General features: G+C 41.4%; 2 protein-coding genes across 2 annotated transcripts; both read left to right on the plus strand.

The window, feature by feature from the left end:
* Positions 1–890: 890 nt before the first annotated feature.
* esco1 (establishment of sister chromatid cohesion N-acetyltransferase 1) lies at positions 891–10,046 on the plus strand. Its single transcript, XM_076290718.1, has 10 exons — positions 891–968; positions 2,040–4,461; positions 4,973–5,060; positions 5,236–5,299; positions 5,452–5,536; positions 6,380–6,511; positions 6,746–6,835; positions 7,035–7,178; positions 7,626–7,810; positions 9,035–10,046. The coding sequence occupies exons 2-10, from the start codon at positions 2,041–2,043 to the stop codon at positions 9,180–9,182; spliced, it is 3,357 nt and encodes a 1,118-aa protein (XP_076146833.1). The 5' UTR covers positions 891–968; position 2,040; the 3' UTR covers positions 9,183–10,046.
* A 5,758-nt stretch (positions 10,047–15,804) lies between these two features.
* On the plus strand, positions 15,805–19,244 carry LOC143131504 (CDK5 and ABL1 enzyme substrate 1-like). Its single transcript, XM_076291155.1, has 10 exons — positions 15,805–16,223; positions 16,299–16,364; positions 16,498–16,587; positions 17,084–17,161; positions 17,283–17,385; positions 17,723–17,861; positions 18,261–18,367; positions 18,466–18,572; positions 18,750–18,957; positions 19,104–19,244. The coding sequence occupies exons 1-10, from the start codon at positions 15,805–15,807 to the stop codon at positions 19,242–19,244; spliced, it is 1,458 nt and encodes a 485-aa protein (XP_076147270.1).
* Positions 19,245–19,520: the final 276 nt, after the last annotated feature.

A 19,520-nucleotide genomic window follows, 5' to 3' on the forward strand; every position in this document is an offset into this window, starting at 1 on the left:
TGCCAGGCGTTAAGCAAGCAACCGTTCCATGGTCGATTGTTGTAGAAGAGTTCTACTGTTGGCTATCTTTTGGGATACCAGACATATAAGAAGGAGGTCTATGAATGATAGCTACAATTTAACAATTTTCACTGAGGAGGTGGTGACTAGTCACGTGCATAGCATAGGCTACATTTATCATAATCATAGGCTGCATAAAGATCATAACAAAGACAGTTGATTAAGCTAAGTAGGTAGCACTAATAGTTATATATATATATATAGACTCTATTCTTGCACTGTTGGACTTACTCATGTGCACTATCACCATGACACTCACTCACACAGAGCACCTTACCGTACCTTACTATGCACAGAGAATCACAGGCTCAGTCCCTGCCTCAGTCATAGCAAGCGCCTCTTGATTGATTAATCACCACTATGTGGATACTGTTTTTAGAATTGATTTAGATTAGGTGTTAGTTAATATAATTTGTATTTTAGTATATTTAGTATATTCTTTATCTTCTACTGTCCTTATTGCTTAGTCGTGTTTTTATATTATATACTTTTAATTACTTTTTCTGCTGTTAGTGAATGTGTGTGTGTTGTCTGTATGCTACTGAGACTTTGAATTTCCCCTGGGGATCAATAAAGTATCTATTTATCTATCTATCTAGACAATCTTTGATCATAATGTCCATATTCCTTTTTATTTAGAGATCGTCACACAAAGCAGTGATATATTTATTGAATCCCTCCAACCAAAGACAATGATAATTTCATGAAATAAATTATGTTCACAAAAACATGTAATTAAAAGGAGTATAGATATTTCCGATATCATAGTCATATTAAATGAGAGGAGGGGGGGGGAAACATAACCCCTTTTTCTCACTTCCCTTTGCTTGGCCAGCTCCGGAAGTACAGCCAAACTTTACTTCACAGGAGAAAACAGCTGTTGTTGGGGAGTAGAAGTAAACCATAAAGTGAGTTTCTAATGTATAATTGGTTTATTTGAGAATGATGTATTTTTCTGTAATATCAGTGAACACTGCACATCGGTTATTAGCTGTTACTGCTAAACGAGCTTCTTATTCCTCGTTTGTTTGCTGACTTGCTAGATGACTGACATAGCCAGTCAGCCAGGTTAGCTAGCTGATGATAAGTTGTCGGGGGAAAAGAACTAGAAGTAGTCATTTGTGATCAGCCATCTATAATAGTTACGCGACATCCTTTGCAATTAAATATATGTGCATCCTATATTTTGTAAAATATCCTGCCAAACAGCATGCAGAGAAAGTAATCTGTGTTGAACAATTATGATTGCAATTTTGAAAGATGACTAGCTAGCTAGCAGCAAGCGTAGCTAGTCTGCTAAAGCGGACCTATGAATTGAGCCAGATAAATACACCTTAACAGTAGGTGTCAAAAGTGAGTGTCTTCTGTGCGCTATCGATTATATCAAAGGGGACTGCAGAATGATGAAGTTGCTACCATCTCTGTTGATACGCGCTAGCTTATGGCTATTATTTTTAGCTATGCTCGCCACTCAGCCAGTCACCTTATTAGCTAGCCAGCTAGCTTACTGACAACTGATGCGATAGTTACTACGAAGCCAGTGTATTTCAGTTTTATTTCTCTTTAATTATTGTGTTTGGACCTGCTCATATTGATGTATAATTTGAGCCGTCAGAATGAATGGCAACATGCCAGAGACGAGTCGTTGATTTTTCTGGTGAAAACAGTGCCACATAGGCCTTGTGTTTTTGAATGATATGTCATTTAAAATGATCAAGTCATGTGTTCTCATGATATTGAAGATTTATGGATACAAAGTTAGCTTAACATTCAGTGACTCAAACACTTGTTAATGTAATTAATATGATTATAATATAATAATAACTGGTACCTTAAGTTGATTGCAGTCATAGTAGGTTTGACGTGTCATATTCAATGGCAGTGTCTTCTTTAGTTTTAATGTTAACAGTTTATCAATGTGTGTCTTCATTCCATGACATCAAGTGAATGCTTATGTTTTCAATATCTCTTTTTTGCAGAATGCCAGCTTATAAAAGAAGGGTACAAACAGCTGAAGGCCAAACTAAAAAGAGAAAGCTGGACCAGCAGTCAGAGTCAGAGACCAGCAATGTTCCTGAAACCCCACGCAGGTCACTGCGAGCTGCCGCATCCCAGAAGAAAAAAATGGAGGATCAACAGTCTAAGAAATCGCCCTCCACAGAGGAGAACACAAGTGGCCCCCGTCAATCAGCCAAGCGCAGGGGACCAGCAAAGGGTGCAAAGCGAGGGAGGCGGAGAAAAAATACAGCTGAACAAGGAGCGACTTTAAAGCCAGAGCACTCAAAGGACTCTGAAATGGCTGTACAAATCCGAGAGTCAATTCCGAGAAAGAGAACTAGAAGGAAGAAAGAGAAAAATGGTGAGGGGACTGTGATAAAACGTCCTGTTGGTCGCCCTCCGTCTAATGGGCTAGGGAGCTACAAAAGGAAGTACAACCCAAAGGAGACCAATATTTCTGTTAGATTGGAATCTACAGGTTTACAGCTGATACTGGATCTTATACAGATAGATCACAACTATGGCAAACCCTCCAAATTAACAACTTGGAAGCCCGAACCAATAAAGACTTTAATCTCCTCAAATGAGAAACAGGAAACCCAAGTAATTGAAAGACCGAAGGAGGAAGCCATATTGGAGCACCAGTCTGTGGAACCTACACAGGACAATACAGCAGCCATAACAGAATCACAGCAGCAAATTAAAGGTGAGCCAAAAGAGCATAAAGAACCAGATTCTGTGGCTTGCAGCGAGAATGTGGAATCTCTTAAGGACAGTCCAGTAACTGCATCAGAGGTTGGGGAGCAAATTGAAAAAGTGTCAGATGTAAACGAAGAGCCACTGACTCCTGCTGTTGACATAGAGGAGGTCCCAAATCCAGAAACTGCTGCCCCGACTGATCAGACTACAGAATCCTTAAAGGATATTCCGGTATCTACCTCAGAGATGGCAGAGCAAAGTGAAGATGGCCAGGAAGAGCACAAGGAAGCCCCTGCTGTTTCTACTCTTGAACCGCAGGGAACATTGGAAGATGCCACAAATCCCACTGATCAGTTGAGACCAGTCCCCGAAGAGCCTAGTACTTGTACTGATCCACCTGGTTCAGAAGTGACCGCATCAAGCACTGGTGCTGACTCTCCAGAGGGACCAACAAATGCACCCTCCTCACCAGAGCCGGACTGTTCTTCAGACACACAGCCGATGCTGGACACAGACGACATGGAGATTGAAATTGAGAACTGTGTGGTTGAAGTGGTGAGTGAGAACCTGCTGGGCTCAACAGATAACCAGCATGATGCACTGGATAAGGTAGCGCTTGGACTGCTGAGATCTTCAGGTGCGTCTGGGGTGGTGAGGGCCTCTTCAAAGGACTTAGTCAGTGGGAACAAAGTGGCCGGCAGTAGCCCAGGACAGCCCAAGAAGCAGGCCATGAACCCTCAGGCCAGGACAAAAGCCCGTCTGGCTGCGCAAGCAGAAGCGAAGGCTGCAGCCTCTAAGAGAGCCGCTCACAAGCAGCTGAACCTACTGGCCTTGTGTGAGGAGATAGCTGACGACATCGCGTCAGACACTGCGCTAATCAAGGAGATGAAGAAAGAGAAAGACATCGTTTCCCAAACTGTAGCAGCACTGCCATCATCACCACCAGCAGCAGTAGCCCCAGCAGCTGGGGATGAAAAGCCTGCAATGCCTGTGACACAGAAAAATGAAGCTGAGTCGAAGGAAGCAGAAACAGCTCAGCCCCCTCTCAGCTCCCAAGAGCCCCCTCAGACCAGTGAGCCTGAGCAGAAGGCCCCAGAACCAGTGCCCCAGCCGGAGGCTGAGACGCCTAAGAGGCGTTTCTTCTTGAGCCAGATAACGGTGCCACTGAAGGTCCACGAGAAGAAAAAGCTGTCACGATACCAGCGACTGCGGCAGGTAGAGCTCCAGAGGGACAAACTGACGTGGACGCGGGTCAAGAAACTGAAGTCCGATCAGGCCAGTCAGAACCAGCCTCTCAGAGAGGAGTATCGGGATTCATCTTCTACGCCGGTTGCTGCTTCCTCTCCGGCGCCAACTCCTGCTCCTCCTCCTGTTCCTGCTCCAGCTCCAGCTCCTGCTGCTGCCTCTGTTGTTACTGTTCCCACACCAGCTGCTGCCTCAAATGTATCTAGACTTGACCGGACCGCCAAGCATCCCGTCTCAAAGGAGAATACCCTAAAAACTCCCAGTAAACCTGAAGTCAAGAGGGTACTCCCTCCAGCCCCCCCTCCTAGACCAAATGGAGTGACTGGCCCAAAGGCACGTCCTCCAATAGAATACAAACCCTATACTCCCAGGCCAAAGTACTCTGCGGACGACTTTGTGCTGGATGGTTTAGATGACGAGATCCCTAAGCCAGTGATACCCAGCAATGGGAAACATGAGGTAATGAGGACATTACTGTGTGCCTCCCACACTGTTATCATTAATATGTCATGTTTTGTTTACTCTTATAGGAATTAGTTTGTCAATGTAGCCTTGATGGTGCCAGACTAATTCCCAGTTGAGAATTGGTCTGGACCCTTTAAGATGATCTTTTATTTACAAGGGGTGTTGCCAACGAGTTCTTAGATTAAACAACACTGTTGGATGTACAATAAACACATCTTCCTTCCATCTTCCTTCCTTCCTTAAAGGCTTTAAGTGCAACTAGCTGTGATTTACTGACACGATCAGCGGCAGCCTTTGGTTGTTTACAAAAGTACCTCAACAGTGCTCCTCTGTCTGTCCTTGTATAAAGCCTGCACTGTATCAAAAGGTTGTGATTAGCCCGGTTGGAATCCAAGAGAGGGCAGAACAAATAAAATTAGGTTTCAGAATCATCTAGTTCCGTGGCTATTGTCCATGTGGAATCTCTCTGAAATGTGTTTGTTTTTATTTTTATTAAACCTTACAGGGTAGTTCAGAACAAACTTCTTCCACACAGTCCAAAGGCCCCACGGTGAACGTTACAGAGAAGCAGCTATGTGTTAAGTCACCTGCAGGTAAAGCCATCTTAAAGTGCTTTGCGGGACCAAAATGTATCCTAGTTCATCACACTCTAACAGTCTAAGTCTAGTCATAAACATGTTGTTTGTAAATTATATGTTTGTCTCAATACTTAAAATTCTTTGAAGCATGTTTTGTAATACACTAACCACATTTTATCAAACCCCGTAGATAATGAGGTAAAGCCACCAGCTCAAACAGATCAGACAAAGTCACCAGCCGGAGAGATTGTCCAGTAAGATATGAAAATATCTTCTCTTTTAGTTATTTATTCACAGCATCAGCTGTTTTTTTTATGTGATTGTCCCCAACTGTGCAACAATATGTGTATTAGGATGGAATGTCATTCTAACATGTTTTGCTGATTTAAATGTTTGTGTTTTCCAGGGCTAACTGTGGTCCACCGTCTGACACAAAGCTCCAAAAAGATATCAAGAAAGAGGCCACCAAAGGAGGCCAGCAGACAACGACCGTGAGTCTTAATATAATGTCAATGTTGAATGTCCGCTTCTGCTACAGCCTGAATCGAAAGAGGCCCCAGGTGGCCGTGCTGGGCTTTTCACCGGCACAGTCGTTTCTGGCTGTAAATGGTGTGATGGATTGTGCAGAGGAGACATCTCTTGCATTTTTCCAGACACACAGAATTTACAAAGCTAGTCTTGCTTCTGTCTACTGGAAAGAAACACGCCTGCAGTGTTATTTTTTCTTGCACATAGCTAAACTGATGCGATGGTGCTGTAGACTCGACTCTAGTGACTGTGTGTGTGTGTGTGTGTGTGTGTGTGTGTGTGTGTGTGTGTGTGTGTGTGTGTGTGTGTGTGTGTGTGTGTGTGTGTGTGTGTGTGTGTGTGTGTGTGTGTGTGTGTGTGTGTGTGTGTGTGTGTGTGTGTGTGTGTGTGTGTGTGTGGTTTTTGATCCATGTCTGGAGGAAGCCTTTTTATTAAAGCTGGTGAAATAAAAGCCTCTTGTATAGCAAATTTGCGGTCTTGGCTACAAATGTGCTCATATTTGGCCATTCGGGCCACGTGCATAAGCTGGTCACTAGGGTCTCAGGATATCTCAATTTTCAAAAGTAAAAGCAAAGCATCTGGTTAAGTACTGTTCTATCTCATCCATTATTGGAAGTCACTATATTTGGAGAAGAAGGTGTCTAGTGTGTCCATAACATCTGTTGTGCAGTCACATGACTGAATCTTGTCAAAGGAATTATCACAAATGTGTGTCCTTATGCATATTCTTATAGAAATTAAGAAGTAGTGTGTGTGTGTGTGTTTGTGTGTGTGTGTGTGTGTGTTTGTGTGTGTGTGTAATATAGGAGTCTGGTCAGAAGTCCTTTGGAGCTACGGTTTGCAGTGTGTGTGGGATGCTATACTCTGCATCCAGTCCAGAGGATGAGTCTCAGCACTTGCTTTTCCACAACCAGTTCATCAGCGCCGTTCGATACGTGGTGAGGAAGAACACATGTGCGCACACAGTGCTACATGCACATAGATTACACCAAATCAATCATGCAGACATGCTTACACTTACTAACTAAGGCACCAACGTACACTTTATTTGGATGTTTAATCTGAATTGTGAATGAGTCTGTAAGATAGCTTCTGGCCCTCAAAAGAGCCATGTACAGTACACATCAGTCATGTCTCGTTTTCATGGACTCTAAACCCTCTGCCTCCCACAGGGATGGAAGAAAGAGAGGATTCTGGGAGAGTACCCAGATGGCAAAATCATTCTTGTCCTACCCGATGACCCCAAGTATGCACTGAAAAAGGTATGTTTCATAGGCTGTGTCCCATTCCATTTTTCACTTTTACAACCCTTAGACCTACTGTAGAGGAGCTGCATGTTGCCTTTATTGAGATGTAATTACCCAGACTAAACAGGGTATGAGATTATAGTAATTTTGTGTTTTAAGATTATAATGATGGCTTTGCGTAACTGTTTGAAACCTTCCTCATATCTCTATCTAGGTGGAGGAGATCAGGGAGATGGTAGACAATGACCTGGGCTTTCAGCAGGTCGAGACCAAGTGCCCCTCTCAGACCAAAACCTTTCTCTTCATCTCAAGTGACAAGAAGGTGGCAGGCTGCCTCATAGCGGAGCATATCCAGGAGGTGAGAGATGTCTGAGAGTCTGCAGATGCAGTGCTCCACTGTGTATTTTTATTTATTTATTTTTTTGAGGCGCTAATGCCAAATAAGCATTCCATGTGGTTGCCTAAACTACAGGCTGCAGTGTAGCATAGATGAATCATTTTCTATTCAGATCTTCTTCAAATCATCATGCACACAGAGAACAGGACATGTGGCTTTAATTTTATCATTTGAAGACAAGAAAGTAAAGTTTGTCCTTAAGTCCAAAGGAAAGTTCTGTTTGTCTATGAACTTTCTCAGCCATGGAAAAAAAAAAAATGTTGGTCAAAGGACTTAATCTGTAATAGCCTGTTGCAAATCATTTGATGATAATAACAACAATGAAGACAACAATAATGTTATGGTTTACCCTGCTCGTTTATGGCCTATGTGATATGTGTCTTGCTTTGTGCTGTCTCCTTCCTCCAGGGCTACCGGGTGATCGTGGAGCCTGTGCCGGAGGGCTCGGAGGGGGAGAAGGTGATGTTTGAGCGGCAGCGCGCCTGGTGCTGCTCCACCAACCCCGAGCCGGCTCTCTGCGGCATCAGCCGCATCTGGGTTTTCAGCCTGATGAGACGTCGAGGCATTGCCTCGCGCATGATCGAGTGTCTCAGGTGAGTCCTAGCCCTGTCAGGTAGTCTCGTTTTTCGTTTGTTTATTGTATATTCAAAGGGAATAAAATAGAACCGATTCCCTGGCTTCAAAAAGACAAGCTAGCATTCTTGACTTCATCAAGATATATTCAGCAGAGGTTAAGATTATATACCTTAAATGAATGCAATGGCTGAAAATGTATTTAATGGCTCAAGTCTCAGGGCCAGATGTACGTACATTTGCGAACATAGCATATCAGCGTCATGGACAAACCGCACATTGCGAACGCTGTCAGACCCAAGTTTCCGTCGTATTTCTCAATCGTTCAATCCTTAGTGTAAACTGCGCTTTTCTCTGCCTTTCTCCGCCCATAAAGGCAATTTACGAACTTCTACAACTGAATGGCAACGCCTACATACAAGCGCAGTTAAATGAAGTTAACTGATGACAACATTAAAAATAATCAAATGTTTAGCGATCATGAAATAATACCATACATGATAAGATGTCAACAAGCAAGGAGATAATGAAGATCAGTAGTTCTATTCAAACTACTTGTGCACGTAGGCTATGGAAGATCGGTCAAATCTAGCAAGTAGGAAAGTTTAAGTGAATGACGTGAAAGTGAAAGTAAGACATTCGAAAGGCCAACGAAAGTTAATGTTGCTTTTGATAGTACAAAGACTTACACAACTGGTGCTCTAAATAGCGATTCTGTTGTCTTTGAAAGGTTCTCTTATTGACGCATTGAACTGCAATTTGGATTAACACCTGCTTTTACAAGGCGGAAGTATTTAGGCGCAGAATAGAGGTGCGCTTTCAGGAGCAGTCTTTGTACATACCGCGGAATTCATAATTAGGCGCTCTTTACTCTTCCCCTCCGATCTTTTTACGCTAAACTCCCAGTTTCCCCTGGATCCTCCCATGAATGCATATGCATGACATTAAAAACGCAATCTGCCACTTTCAGCTCCCGCGACAGGCAGTTTGCGCTTTTACATCATTGTGGCCTGTTTGTACATACCTCGCAATGATTTTACACGCACGTTGCGAAACAAATACGCCTGAAGTGGGCGCAAAAGCGTTCATCTGGCCCTCAGTGTACTAAAGTTACTTAGAATACTTGTTGTTAAAAGATAACTCAATGAATGTGTCTGAGAAACAATCACTGTTAATCAAGCAATCTCTGTCAAAGTGAAACAAGATCATTTTTATTTAGTAACAATTTTCTGTATGCATTGTAGGAATAATTTCATCTATGGTTCACACCTGAGCAAAGAAGAGATCGCCTTTTCAGACCCCACACCTGACGGAAAACTCTTTGCCACCCACTACTGCGGCACTTCCCAATTCCTGGTCTATAACTTTGTCAGTGGGAACCGTTCAACTTGACCCTGCCTATGCCCCCTTCATGTGTGTACTCCCCAGATCACTGACTGAATCATGATAGTTTTGAGATGAAGAAATCGTGGCCTGGATTTAAAACAAATGGCAATTATGTCTCAAGTCCATTCTGAATGGGCTTGACCACATAGTACTGCAGTGGACACTGCACAGCAAATCTCACATGTGTGGGACGGTGCCTCTGGTTTGAAGTGAAAGAACCACGCGAACAGGACGCTGTCTGTCCCTCTGACTGAGAGAGATCGGCCAAGTGTTTTAACCACTGAGGCTGGCCAATGAAATTTGTCCGAACAGCATTTCATGTTATGTTATCACTTTGCTCTGTGAGAGTCTGATGATGTTCACTCAGGTTAAAATTTTTGAGTGGATCATGAACTTCGCTGGGACCTTCCAAAAGGTGTCATTTACCCCCCCCAAGCACATCAGCAACCCCAAACTGGTTTCCTCTTTCCAAAGTTCAGTCGTGAGACTTTGTACCAACGGTTCAAGACGCTAGCTGTGGGCACTGCCTTCTGGCCGGGAGAGGAGACCCTCACAACTACTTTTAGAATCTCAGGTTCCAAAACATCAATGAGTGATCTTTTTTGTCAGTTAGGTAAGTTTCCCTTTAAACAACTGTACTGTTAAACATTTTAAAAGAGAAATATTTTCTTGGCATTTTTTCTTTTTACTATGACAGACTTTTGGTGTTTTAAAAGTTTACACAGATGAAATTGACAGCAATAGACACATTTGATAACGGTAACATTGCATAACTGACCTAGTGTACAAACCGGAGATTAGAGGACATAGCTACACAAATAGCTGTATAATGTAACCTGTTAAAAAAGTCTAATAAAAGGCCTCCTGTAACCATGTGTGTAAGGACATTTTTGTTTTTATGACCTCAATCTAGTAGGCTGCTCTTCTGTGTTGTTCACAGTCAATGAACAGTTATGCGCTGTATATTTTGCAAAACAAAGGCATTTTACAGCTATTCAAATACAAGTTAGAATTCTAAAAATGACATGATAATGGTTGAGACATGTCATGTCTCATGTCTCATGAGAATATTGGATTAACGCAGAAAGAAAAAAAACTTTCATAACATTTGGTCCAATAGGTTATATTATAGTTGACAAGTTACAGCCAGGTATACCTCAGCAATTCTATTACACAGTTTATGTCTTTGAAACAAATTATGCCAAAACAAAGCAAACCTCACATTATAAAGAGTGCACAAATGACACCACAGGTTAAAGGGTTCCAGTATGAAGGACTAAAAGAGCCCATCTTGAGATATGGTGCTCTGGTACTGCATCGTGGTAATAGCACAAAAAATCAAATCCAGCATACTTCTTTTAACAAATAATAAAGCTGTTATTGACATTGGATATTTCAATTTGACAAAATTGTTAAATAAATAAATCAAATGGCATGTAAGTGTTAAAGAAAGTAATTCTGTGTTGTTCATTTAGTTCTCTTCCTCTAGATTATTATTGACCATTATCAGTGGACCTTGACCTTGAGCTGAATTTTCAGCTGTTGAAATGTTCAGGCCTGGTGCATCTGGAACAAACTCAACCTGCACATAGACAGTTTCAGTTTACACACTGCAACACTAGGACATGTAATTAAACCATATTGGCTAGATGGAAATACATTTTTATTGGATCTGTTTGCTCTGTGAAGAAGTCCCTAATGCTTCAACTACAAGCACAACTACACTACAAGCACAGTGTAGTGTATCTTAGCAATAAATGTAGTGTAATAAGTGTATATAAATAAGTGTATTGTAGCAATCAATGGTTGTAGAGAATGTTCAAAGACCAGAGCAATCAACAACATCTACTGAAAATTATCCTCACCTTTGGATGGAAGCGGTAAGAAAAGGTAGCTTTGTAGGCAAACACACAGAGATAGATGCCAATGATGAGCTCCAGCAGTGACAGAGTAAGCATGACTGCTGAGATTCCTACTGTCCTGCTCTGGGGACACAGAAACGGGTCACATTCAAGCTTTTAGGGTCATAATGAGCATAATGAGCCTATAGACCATTTCCATAAAGTGATATTTTCCAGTATTCGGGCAGAAATTATTCTTCCAGCAGAAATTATTCTTCCAGCACGAGTAATTTTACATAGCTTTGCTAACCTGAGGTATTAGGCATTAACATTGAGCTTTATTGAAAAGCATTATACAAAAATATACATGAATGCGCATTGTTATATTGGCGTAATGTGATTGAGGAGGACATACCAGATACAGTGTCCTTGACTGAACACATTTACTTGACAGTTGAGATTTGAGCAAATAGGCAAACATTGCCAAATCGAAGGAATGAAGAATAATGCCAATCAGTGCAAATATGGAGCTGAAGATATTTACTCCAAATGTGGCTTTGACCTGCATCAGAGTAATAAAATAAATTGAAAGAAATTAGTGATCATGTGTCTCCTAATCATTGTTGCCACATCTTGGTAGAGAAAAAAAGCAACCATGCAGGCAAAAATGTATTTAACCCAAGTCTCTTAATCCAGCAAAAGAAACTCTGTTATTAATGGATCATTTTGTGCAGTCTTGATTTATGGGGAAAATATTTGTGTATGTGTGTATATATATATATATATATAATAATGAAACCAGACCACACACATATATATATATATATATATATAAATACATAAATAAATAATATGTGTGGTCTGGTTTCATTTCTTTGGAAGCAATTAATGCATTCAAAAGGGCTGTGCAGTTCAACATTTTGGATTTGCTCTCTATAGGATGACCTCTGCCTAATACCCACCAAACGCACAGTGAGCTTTCTGTCAGTTGCTATGGAGAGGGCACCTGCATTTACAAACTGGGGAAAGAGGAAAGTTCATGATTTATTTATAGATTAATTCAAAATATTTACCATGCATAAAACCTTTACTGTAAACAAGAGGTCAAGAAGACTATGACTTCACTTTTGCCATATTCACAATTCACATACATCTTACCATCAGGCCACCCCAGAAGAGGACACCAGAGCGAGCAGACATTGCATGAATATATATTGTCATTTCCACACCAAACATGAGCATCACTCCACCAACCACAATTTGAACTGCCTGTAAGGAATACAAAGATAAGGTATTTGATATGGTTTTCATAGCCTCAGAAGGTTGATTTAAATTGACTATCAAATAGGCCTGAGTTTTGTTCCTTTTGTTCATTGCTATTGTAATTTCCTGTTATATTATGGAGTGTGGGAAACTACTATGACAATATGCTCTAATTTAATTGACGGGCAACTACAAGCAACGAGCAGTCCATTGTGCAGAAATGAAAGTATCATGTGGTATGTGTGGTACTGGGAGCATTGGAAAGTCTCAGTTGCCACCCTAGTCATTGTCATATCTTGCAAAAGAAAGTCAATAAAGGATCATTCCTACCCCCAGGGTTTTCGGATGCCTTCTAAGGAATGTTTGAAGCAAAGGAACTTCATGAACAGCTTCGGCATCATTTTCTGAGAACTGGTTCAAAACTACTTGACCATTGTCAGTCATCCTTACTAGTCTGTTAATGAAAATAAGCTTTTAGTAAGGTTTAAATCAGGTGCTTTAACATATCTTACCTCTGTCAAAGAGACACACATGATGCATAGGCTACAGAACAATAATGTTTATGTGTGATTCATTTCAAAACTTTTAAAATATAATTCACATGGACAAAATTCAGACAAAAACAAATCAATACATTCTAATTATTACTACAACCTGCAATCCTTTATCTTATATATTTAAATGAGCTTCTTACCTTATGAACCAGGTGTCTGTGTTCAGAGGAAGGTCTTTTCAGAAAGATAAGGGCAAGTTGTGTGCCCCTGAGATATAACAGTAAATCCTCCCATTAAAATGGTTGAGATTCTTTGACTTGTTCTAAGGCCATTCTCAAGATAATATTGTTACAAAGGTGTCTCTGATGCAATATTGTATCAGAGACATCACATGGTCAGCATAGTTATGCTACATCACTTTTACATGTAAGGGGTGCTTTCTGGTTTGCACTTTCTTGAAAATTGGCCCCATGATTGTAAAGTAAGATCAACACTTTACAATGTGTTAATTTTTCAAGGGCAAGTCAGAGGGAGATTTTTTCCCTTTGAATTACACTGTTGCCTCATACAAGTTTAATGTCCAATGTTATCTCATATGTTATTTTACCTGTATAATGTTCTCTGTCAATATTGAAATAGATATTCTACTTTTCTAAATCACACACATTTTGCGGATTTTCACTCAACATTCTATTTAGTTCCACAGTTGTAGCCTTATCCTGCAAAAAATACAAATACTGTTATCTCTGTGAGCCCTAATTTAAATGGTGGGGAAAGTGGAAAGTTTATCAATAATCAAAGTACTGAATGAATCCGCCTCACTTTTTGAAAAAAATTTGAAAATCGATCTGCCCCTAGAATAATTTTGTTCCATTAACCAAATAAAAATTCCATGAGAAATGTTATTGAATTCTATTGATATTTAGGTGGCCCACCGAGCCTCTGAAGTTTCTAACTAAAGACGTCCATAAAGTTATAGGCTGAAAATATCATTTTTTCTTAAATAACGCCAAAAATAATGGGTCTAGCCCTATAATGTCAATGGAAGTTGAATATAAATATGGACTTTCCGCATCATTTGGTGTGGGTTGTGTGTCTCTATCTTTATTACTTCCTGAGATATGGCAGTAGTGTACATTTTGGGGGAAGCAGCCAGACCAACAGATTACTTGTCTTAGCAGAATTACTGAAGCTAAGCAGGTGTGGTACTTGGATGGGAGACCTCCTTGGGAAAACTAGGTTGCTGCTGGAAGTGGTGTTCAGTATAGGTGGCACTCTTCCCTCTGGCCAAAAAGATCGATCCCAATGCCCCAGTGCAGTGACGGAGACACTGTACTGTAGGAGATGCCATCCTTTGGATGAGACGTTTAACTGAAGTCCTGACTCACTGTGGTCATTAAAGATCCCATGGCACTTATCGCAAAGAGTAGGGGATTCCCCAATGTCCTGGCTAAATTTCCAACCTGGCTCATTCAATCTGGCCCCCTAATCATCCCCCACTGTAATTGGCTCATTCACTCCCTCACTCTCCACCTCAGTCTAGTGTGTGGTGAGCGTTCTGGCGCACAATGGCTGCCGTGCATCACCCAGGTGGGTGCTACACATTGGTGGTGGTTAGTGAGGTCCCCCTTTCCATGTGAAGCACTTTGAGTGTTGAGAAAAGCGCTATATAAATGTAACGTTGTAATGTAATGTTGATGTTGTTGGAAGATGCAATAAAAATGGCCTTTGCCAGGCATTTTCAATAAACAGCATGAAAGTAAACTATCAATAAAAGCTTGCTGTCATGGGTTTTCCCAGTACCAAATTTTAAAGCTGGAAAACAATATGTGGCCCACCAAGTCGATTTTTGAAAGTTGCCGTTTATGCTATAATCTGATCAGTCATTATCACTTCACATTCACACAAAATTGGCTGATTCCCACTTTGTTCTGTTTTCTGATGAACCATCCAAAAGATACCACATTAAGCACCTGAGAACTTGACGACAGTTTGGAAGATGGGATCCAGTGATAATCGAGTCATCCTGAACAAGGCCACTGCTCAAACCAAATATCCAAGACGAAAGAAAGTTCATGTAGTCCTGTGTGATACAAATACTACTCTACACTAAATAAAACATTCCCACGCATGTAGCCTACATCATGATTTGGAATTTTAATAACACCATAGCAACAACAGTTAAAATTAAACATTAATGGCAAGTGTTACAATACACATTCATCAAATAACATATTATTCAAAATAGAAAAAAAAAAAGTTTTTCTGAGAAAAATCACCAAAATATGTATGACAACATAAAGAAACCCAATGTTTATCCAGTGAGCTGTGTGCTTTATGCCCTTAATACAGTTATTATTCAAATAACTACTGGCTCACAAATTGATAATAGTGAAATAATGTGAAATATAGCCCCATAGTCCCCCATATTGCCAGGCGATTTCCTGAATTTGGCAACAATTTCGACCATTCATAAAGGTTAATGGTGGGCCACCTAAATATTATCCAATTTACTTCAAAATTTACCAGGAATGTTTTTTTTCTCATTGGAACATAATAAGCATAGGGACAAATTGATTTGCATATGTCAAGGCGGATGATGCACCCCTAGTGTACCTATCATGTGGTGTGTGGGAGCATAGAGCTGATTCATCAGTGTTTGTGGTTGAGGTCTTATCCATGGTCTGAAATCAGTACAGTTATTTTGCCTATTATTAAATTAGTTTCAGTTAGACTTGACACTTTGCACTTTGCAAGACTTTGCACTTTGCAACTCATTCAAATCAGGGTCCATTGTGTACCATCTAACGCAGGGTTCTTCTGGACTTATTAATCACGTATTGACACAGTATTAGACAATCTGATGCTATGATTGACGGTCCTCTTGCTGTAACAGACTGCTAAAGCAGCCCTGTCTTGTCAGCTGTGTATCAAGCCCACTTGAGCAGCTCAAGACCTGCCACTTACAGCTGTGCACCCCAGATACCCTCTATCAGTGCTGTTGGCAAAAGAGACTCGTCTGGACCAGACATGGACCCGGTCATCAGAGAGGCCGCTCTGCACTTCCTGAGGAACATCTCTCTGGACGGTCTACCACCACACGGTGCCAACGGGGAGGTTCTGTTGGGTGCAGAGATGAGGAGTGAGGTCACCACATCAACACGCCAGCATCACAGTGGGATCACAACAGCGATTGTGCACAGTGGAGCCGGAGACCAGATTCAGTGTGATGATGCACCTGTAGGTCAGGTGACCACAAACTCACGGACTGTTGCAGAGGCTGCATCTGACATCAGCAGCCATCCTCCTCCTCTTCATCTCCTCTCTGGTGCTGTCAAAGGGAGGTTCACCCCAGGAGCCCAGAGAGGTCACTCCGGATCCCTCAAAAAGCAAACACACAGCTTTTCAGACAGCCAGGGCAGCTCTTCCCTGGAGTTGCAGAGGACAAGGTAACTTTCAGATAGACACATGATCAGAGTGGTTGCAGTCTGAATGACACCAATATCATCTGTCATCTGTCACAGACGCAGACACGCATTGCAGCGGTTTGAGACCCTGCAGGCTATCGAGGAAAATGCTCCCCTCCGCAGGTAATTCAGGTGCTTCATTTTACAACATTTTTTATTTCCTCACCAGAACACTTCATGGTATAATTTTGCTCATGCTATAAAACCCCATGGTCAAGATAAACAGCTCATTCAAACCGTTATGTTTTCTGTTCAGATGCTCATCATCAAGCTCTCGTCAACAGAAAAGCTCTAAAAGGGTCCACTTTATAAAAAACATGCGACAGCATGATACAAGTAATGGCAGGTACTTTGTACACACACACACACACACACACACACGCACCACTGGCACTGTCTTTGCATCTAATAAATGCTATCGTGTGAAAATATAGTGGGCCGAATATCTAGGCCTAAGCACTTGCTGCAAATGGTTGACTACTAACAGAGAGATGAGGACAACCCCAGATTTATTACAAGAACAAGACACATCAAACCTCATTTTGAGATGTTACAAGATCTAAACAGGTTGCAAAAGTCCCGACAGAAATTACACCTCAGTATTTGTGGACGCCAATGAGGAGTTTTAAGGGACAACATGTCTCTATAAAACAAACACACACACACACACACACACACAAACAAATAAAACACAGCAAAAGACTAAGCTAAACAATGGGATACTTAGGAGTTGAGATGACACAAAGCTTTGTAATGTAATGTACAGTGTATGCATACCTTCTATACATTGAAGTACAATAATAATGACATTTTAGGTTGTAACTGATGTTTTTTCATCACAGGATAATTCTGATTAGTATCAGACAAGCTCTTTTCTGTGTGTTTTCTCTTATACCTTACCGAGAATACAGCCATGATGGGTATGTTTCTTTTGCTGTACAGAAGGCCTCTCATAATACTTAATGCCAATGAGATTTACAAAGGTTTAGAAATATCAGATACAGTATGCAGGTAACGCATGATGTCTGTCATGCTATGCAGCGATGTGGCACTGGAGAGAAGACACCAGCACCCATCTGGAGCTATCGCCACAAAAGAGATGGTTGTCGGACTGAAAGGTGTCGAGCTTGGTGCTAAAGGCAAGGTCAGTCGTAAAACCTGGAATATGAATAAAAAACACAAATACCTTTGTCACTGTGGTATTTAAAAACTATTGACATTGTACATGTACAACAAGATTCAGTGTGCAGTACCAGGCTACTAAAAATGTAAAGGTGTGATTTTAAAAATGGCAGATTGACTGCTGTGCTGACAAGCTGCAATTCAATATGTAATTTAATGCATACATGTCAGTACGGTGTAGTTAAGGTAACTCTTATCTCATATCAAGTTAGTTTGCTTTCAGACAAACGCTCTTTAATTGAATGCCATAATCAGAAGACTCTGAATGTTGCATGCTTGTGTTTGATGTATCCCTCCAGACTGTTTCATACACCCAGCTGTTGTACCCCACCCATGCACTGAGCAGAGACTCTGACGTGGGGCAGCAGAGCTCCTCAGACCCTGTCTACCCTGCTGCTCCGTGCGGCTTCCGCCCCATGTGGAGCATCAGCACCAATTGTAAGGAGCATACAGGTCAGCACTGAATCTCTCTGAATCATGTAGTCAGAGACTTACAAAACAATGTGAAAAGGTAATATCCTGGACTCCAGGAATTTTGCTAATTACTCTTTTTTAGTGTTTTGACCACATTTTGCCATGTTATGGCACTGGATATATTTTAGAATGTTCGTTTCAGACTATTTAGATAGATAGATAGATAGATAGATACTTTATTGATCCCCAGGGGAAATTCAAGAATTTGTCAAAGGGAGGTTCACCCCAGGAGCCCAGAGAGGTAGTTTTAGCCTATTTCAAAATGTCAGTGTACCAGCTGGATTCAATTACACACACACAATGCATGACAATGCAAATGACTTGGACCCAGGAGCTTTTATTTATGGTGTGATGTTTCCTTAGCAGGAGCTGATAGAAGAGACCGTACATACTATGACCCAAACCTCTTGGATGATCCCCACTGGCCATGTGGCAAACACAAACGTGTGCTTGTCTTCCCTTCTTACATGGTACATTGGTCTACAGTTAAGCATGACTAAAAACAGAGAAGGAAGTACAGTCAGCAAACAATGACAATCTGTCTCCCATTCCACCCTCCATCCCTCAGACTACTGTCATTGAATATACCAAGCCCAGTGATCTGAAGAGGGACATGAATGACACTTTCAGAGAGAAGTTTCCACACATTCAATTGACCCTCAGCAAAATTCGAAGGTGCTTTCTCGAGTGTAGCGCTTTTTTTGGTTCGTTACACTGTTATAATATTAACAACTGCCTAATTTCACATCAGTCCACACTTGTGAGTCAGTTTGGGTGAAATGAGTTAAGTGATGTTGAAGCGAAGAAAAGTATCCAGTATTCTTTTCTTGTCTACCTTTGTGACATTCACAGTCTGAAGAAAGAAATCCGCAAGTTGGCTCAAGAGGACTGTGGCTATGAGGAGCCTATAGTGGCCATGGCATTTGTGTACTTTGAAAAGCTGGCTCTCAGAGGCAAGCTGGACAAGGAGAACCGAAAGCTATGTGCAGGTGCCTGCATCCTCCTGGCCGCCAAGATCGGCAGTGATCTCAAGAGGTTCGAGGTCAAACAGCTGATTGATGTAAGTACCCATGTGACAGTGTGAGATTTGCAGTGCTTCTCGTACATTGTGAAGTATTATAGGCCTATGTATTGCAAACACTTTTGACCTATTCATAGATGGAATGTCATGGAAATGTTTTGTGTTTGTTTTTATGTGTCCTTAAGAGGCTAGAGGAGCGTTTGAGGCTGAACAGGAGGGAGTTGCTGGCATTTGAGTTTCCTGTGCTGGTGGCGCTGGAGTTTAACCTTTACCTGTCTGACCACGAGCTGCTGCCACACTACAGGCGTCTGCTACAGACCGCCTGACACAACAGGAAACCTCACCACCATTCTCTACATAAGACTGGTGGACACTAGAGTGAATATCATCATAAACCATCAAGAATTTTAAACTACTGACTACCTAACTCTGTATGGGACAGTGAAGATATGTTAGTAAACCACCTTATTCTAGACCTTAAGTGCCATGTGTAATATCCGCCAAAAAATCAATTCATACTCCACATTCCATAAAAGATGGGGGCAGTATACCTCCAGAAAGTGAGTTGGTCTACCCTAGAGTAACAACCGAGACATGTATAT

Source organism: Alosa pseudoharengus, unplaced genomic scaffold (assembly GCF_046254945.1).
Source record: "Alosa pseudoharengus isolate Yale_2024_CS ecotype anadromous, Long Island Sound unplaced genomic scaffold, YU_APseudo_1.1 YU_APseudo_1.1_scf_18, whole genome shotgun sequence".
NCBI classification, from domain to species: domain Eukaryota; kingdom Metazoa; phylum Chordata; class Actinopteri; order Clupeiformes; family Clupeidae; genus Alosa; species Alosa pseudoharengus.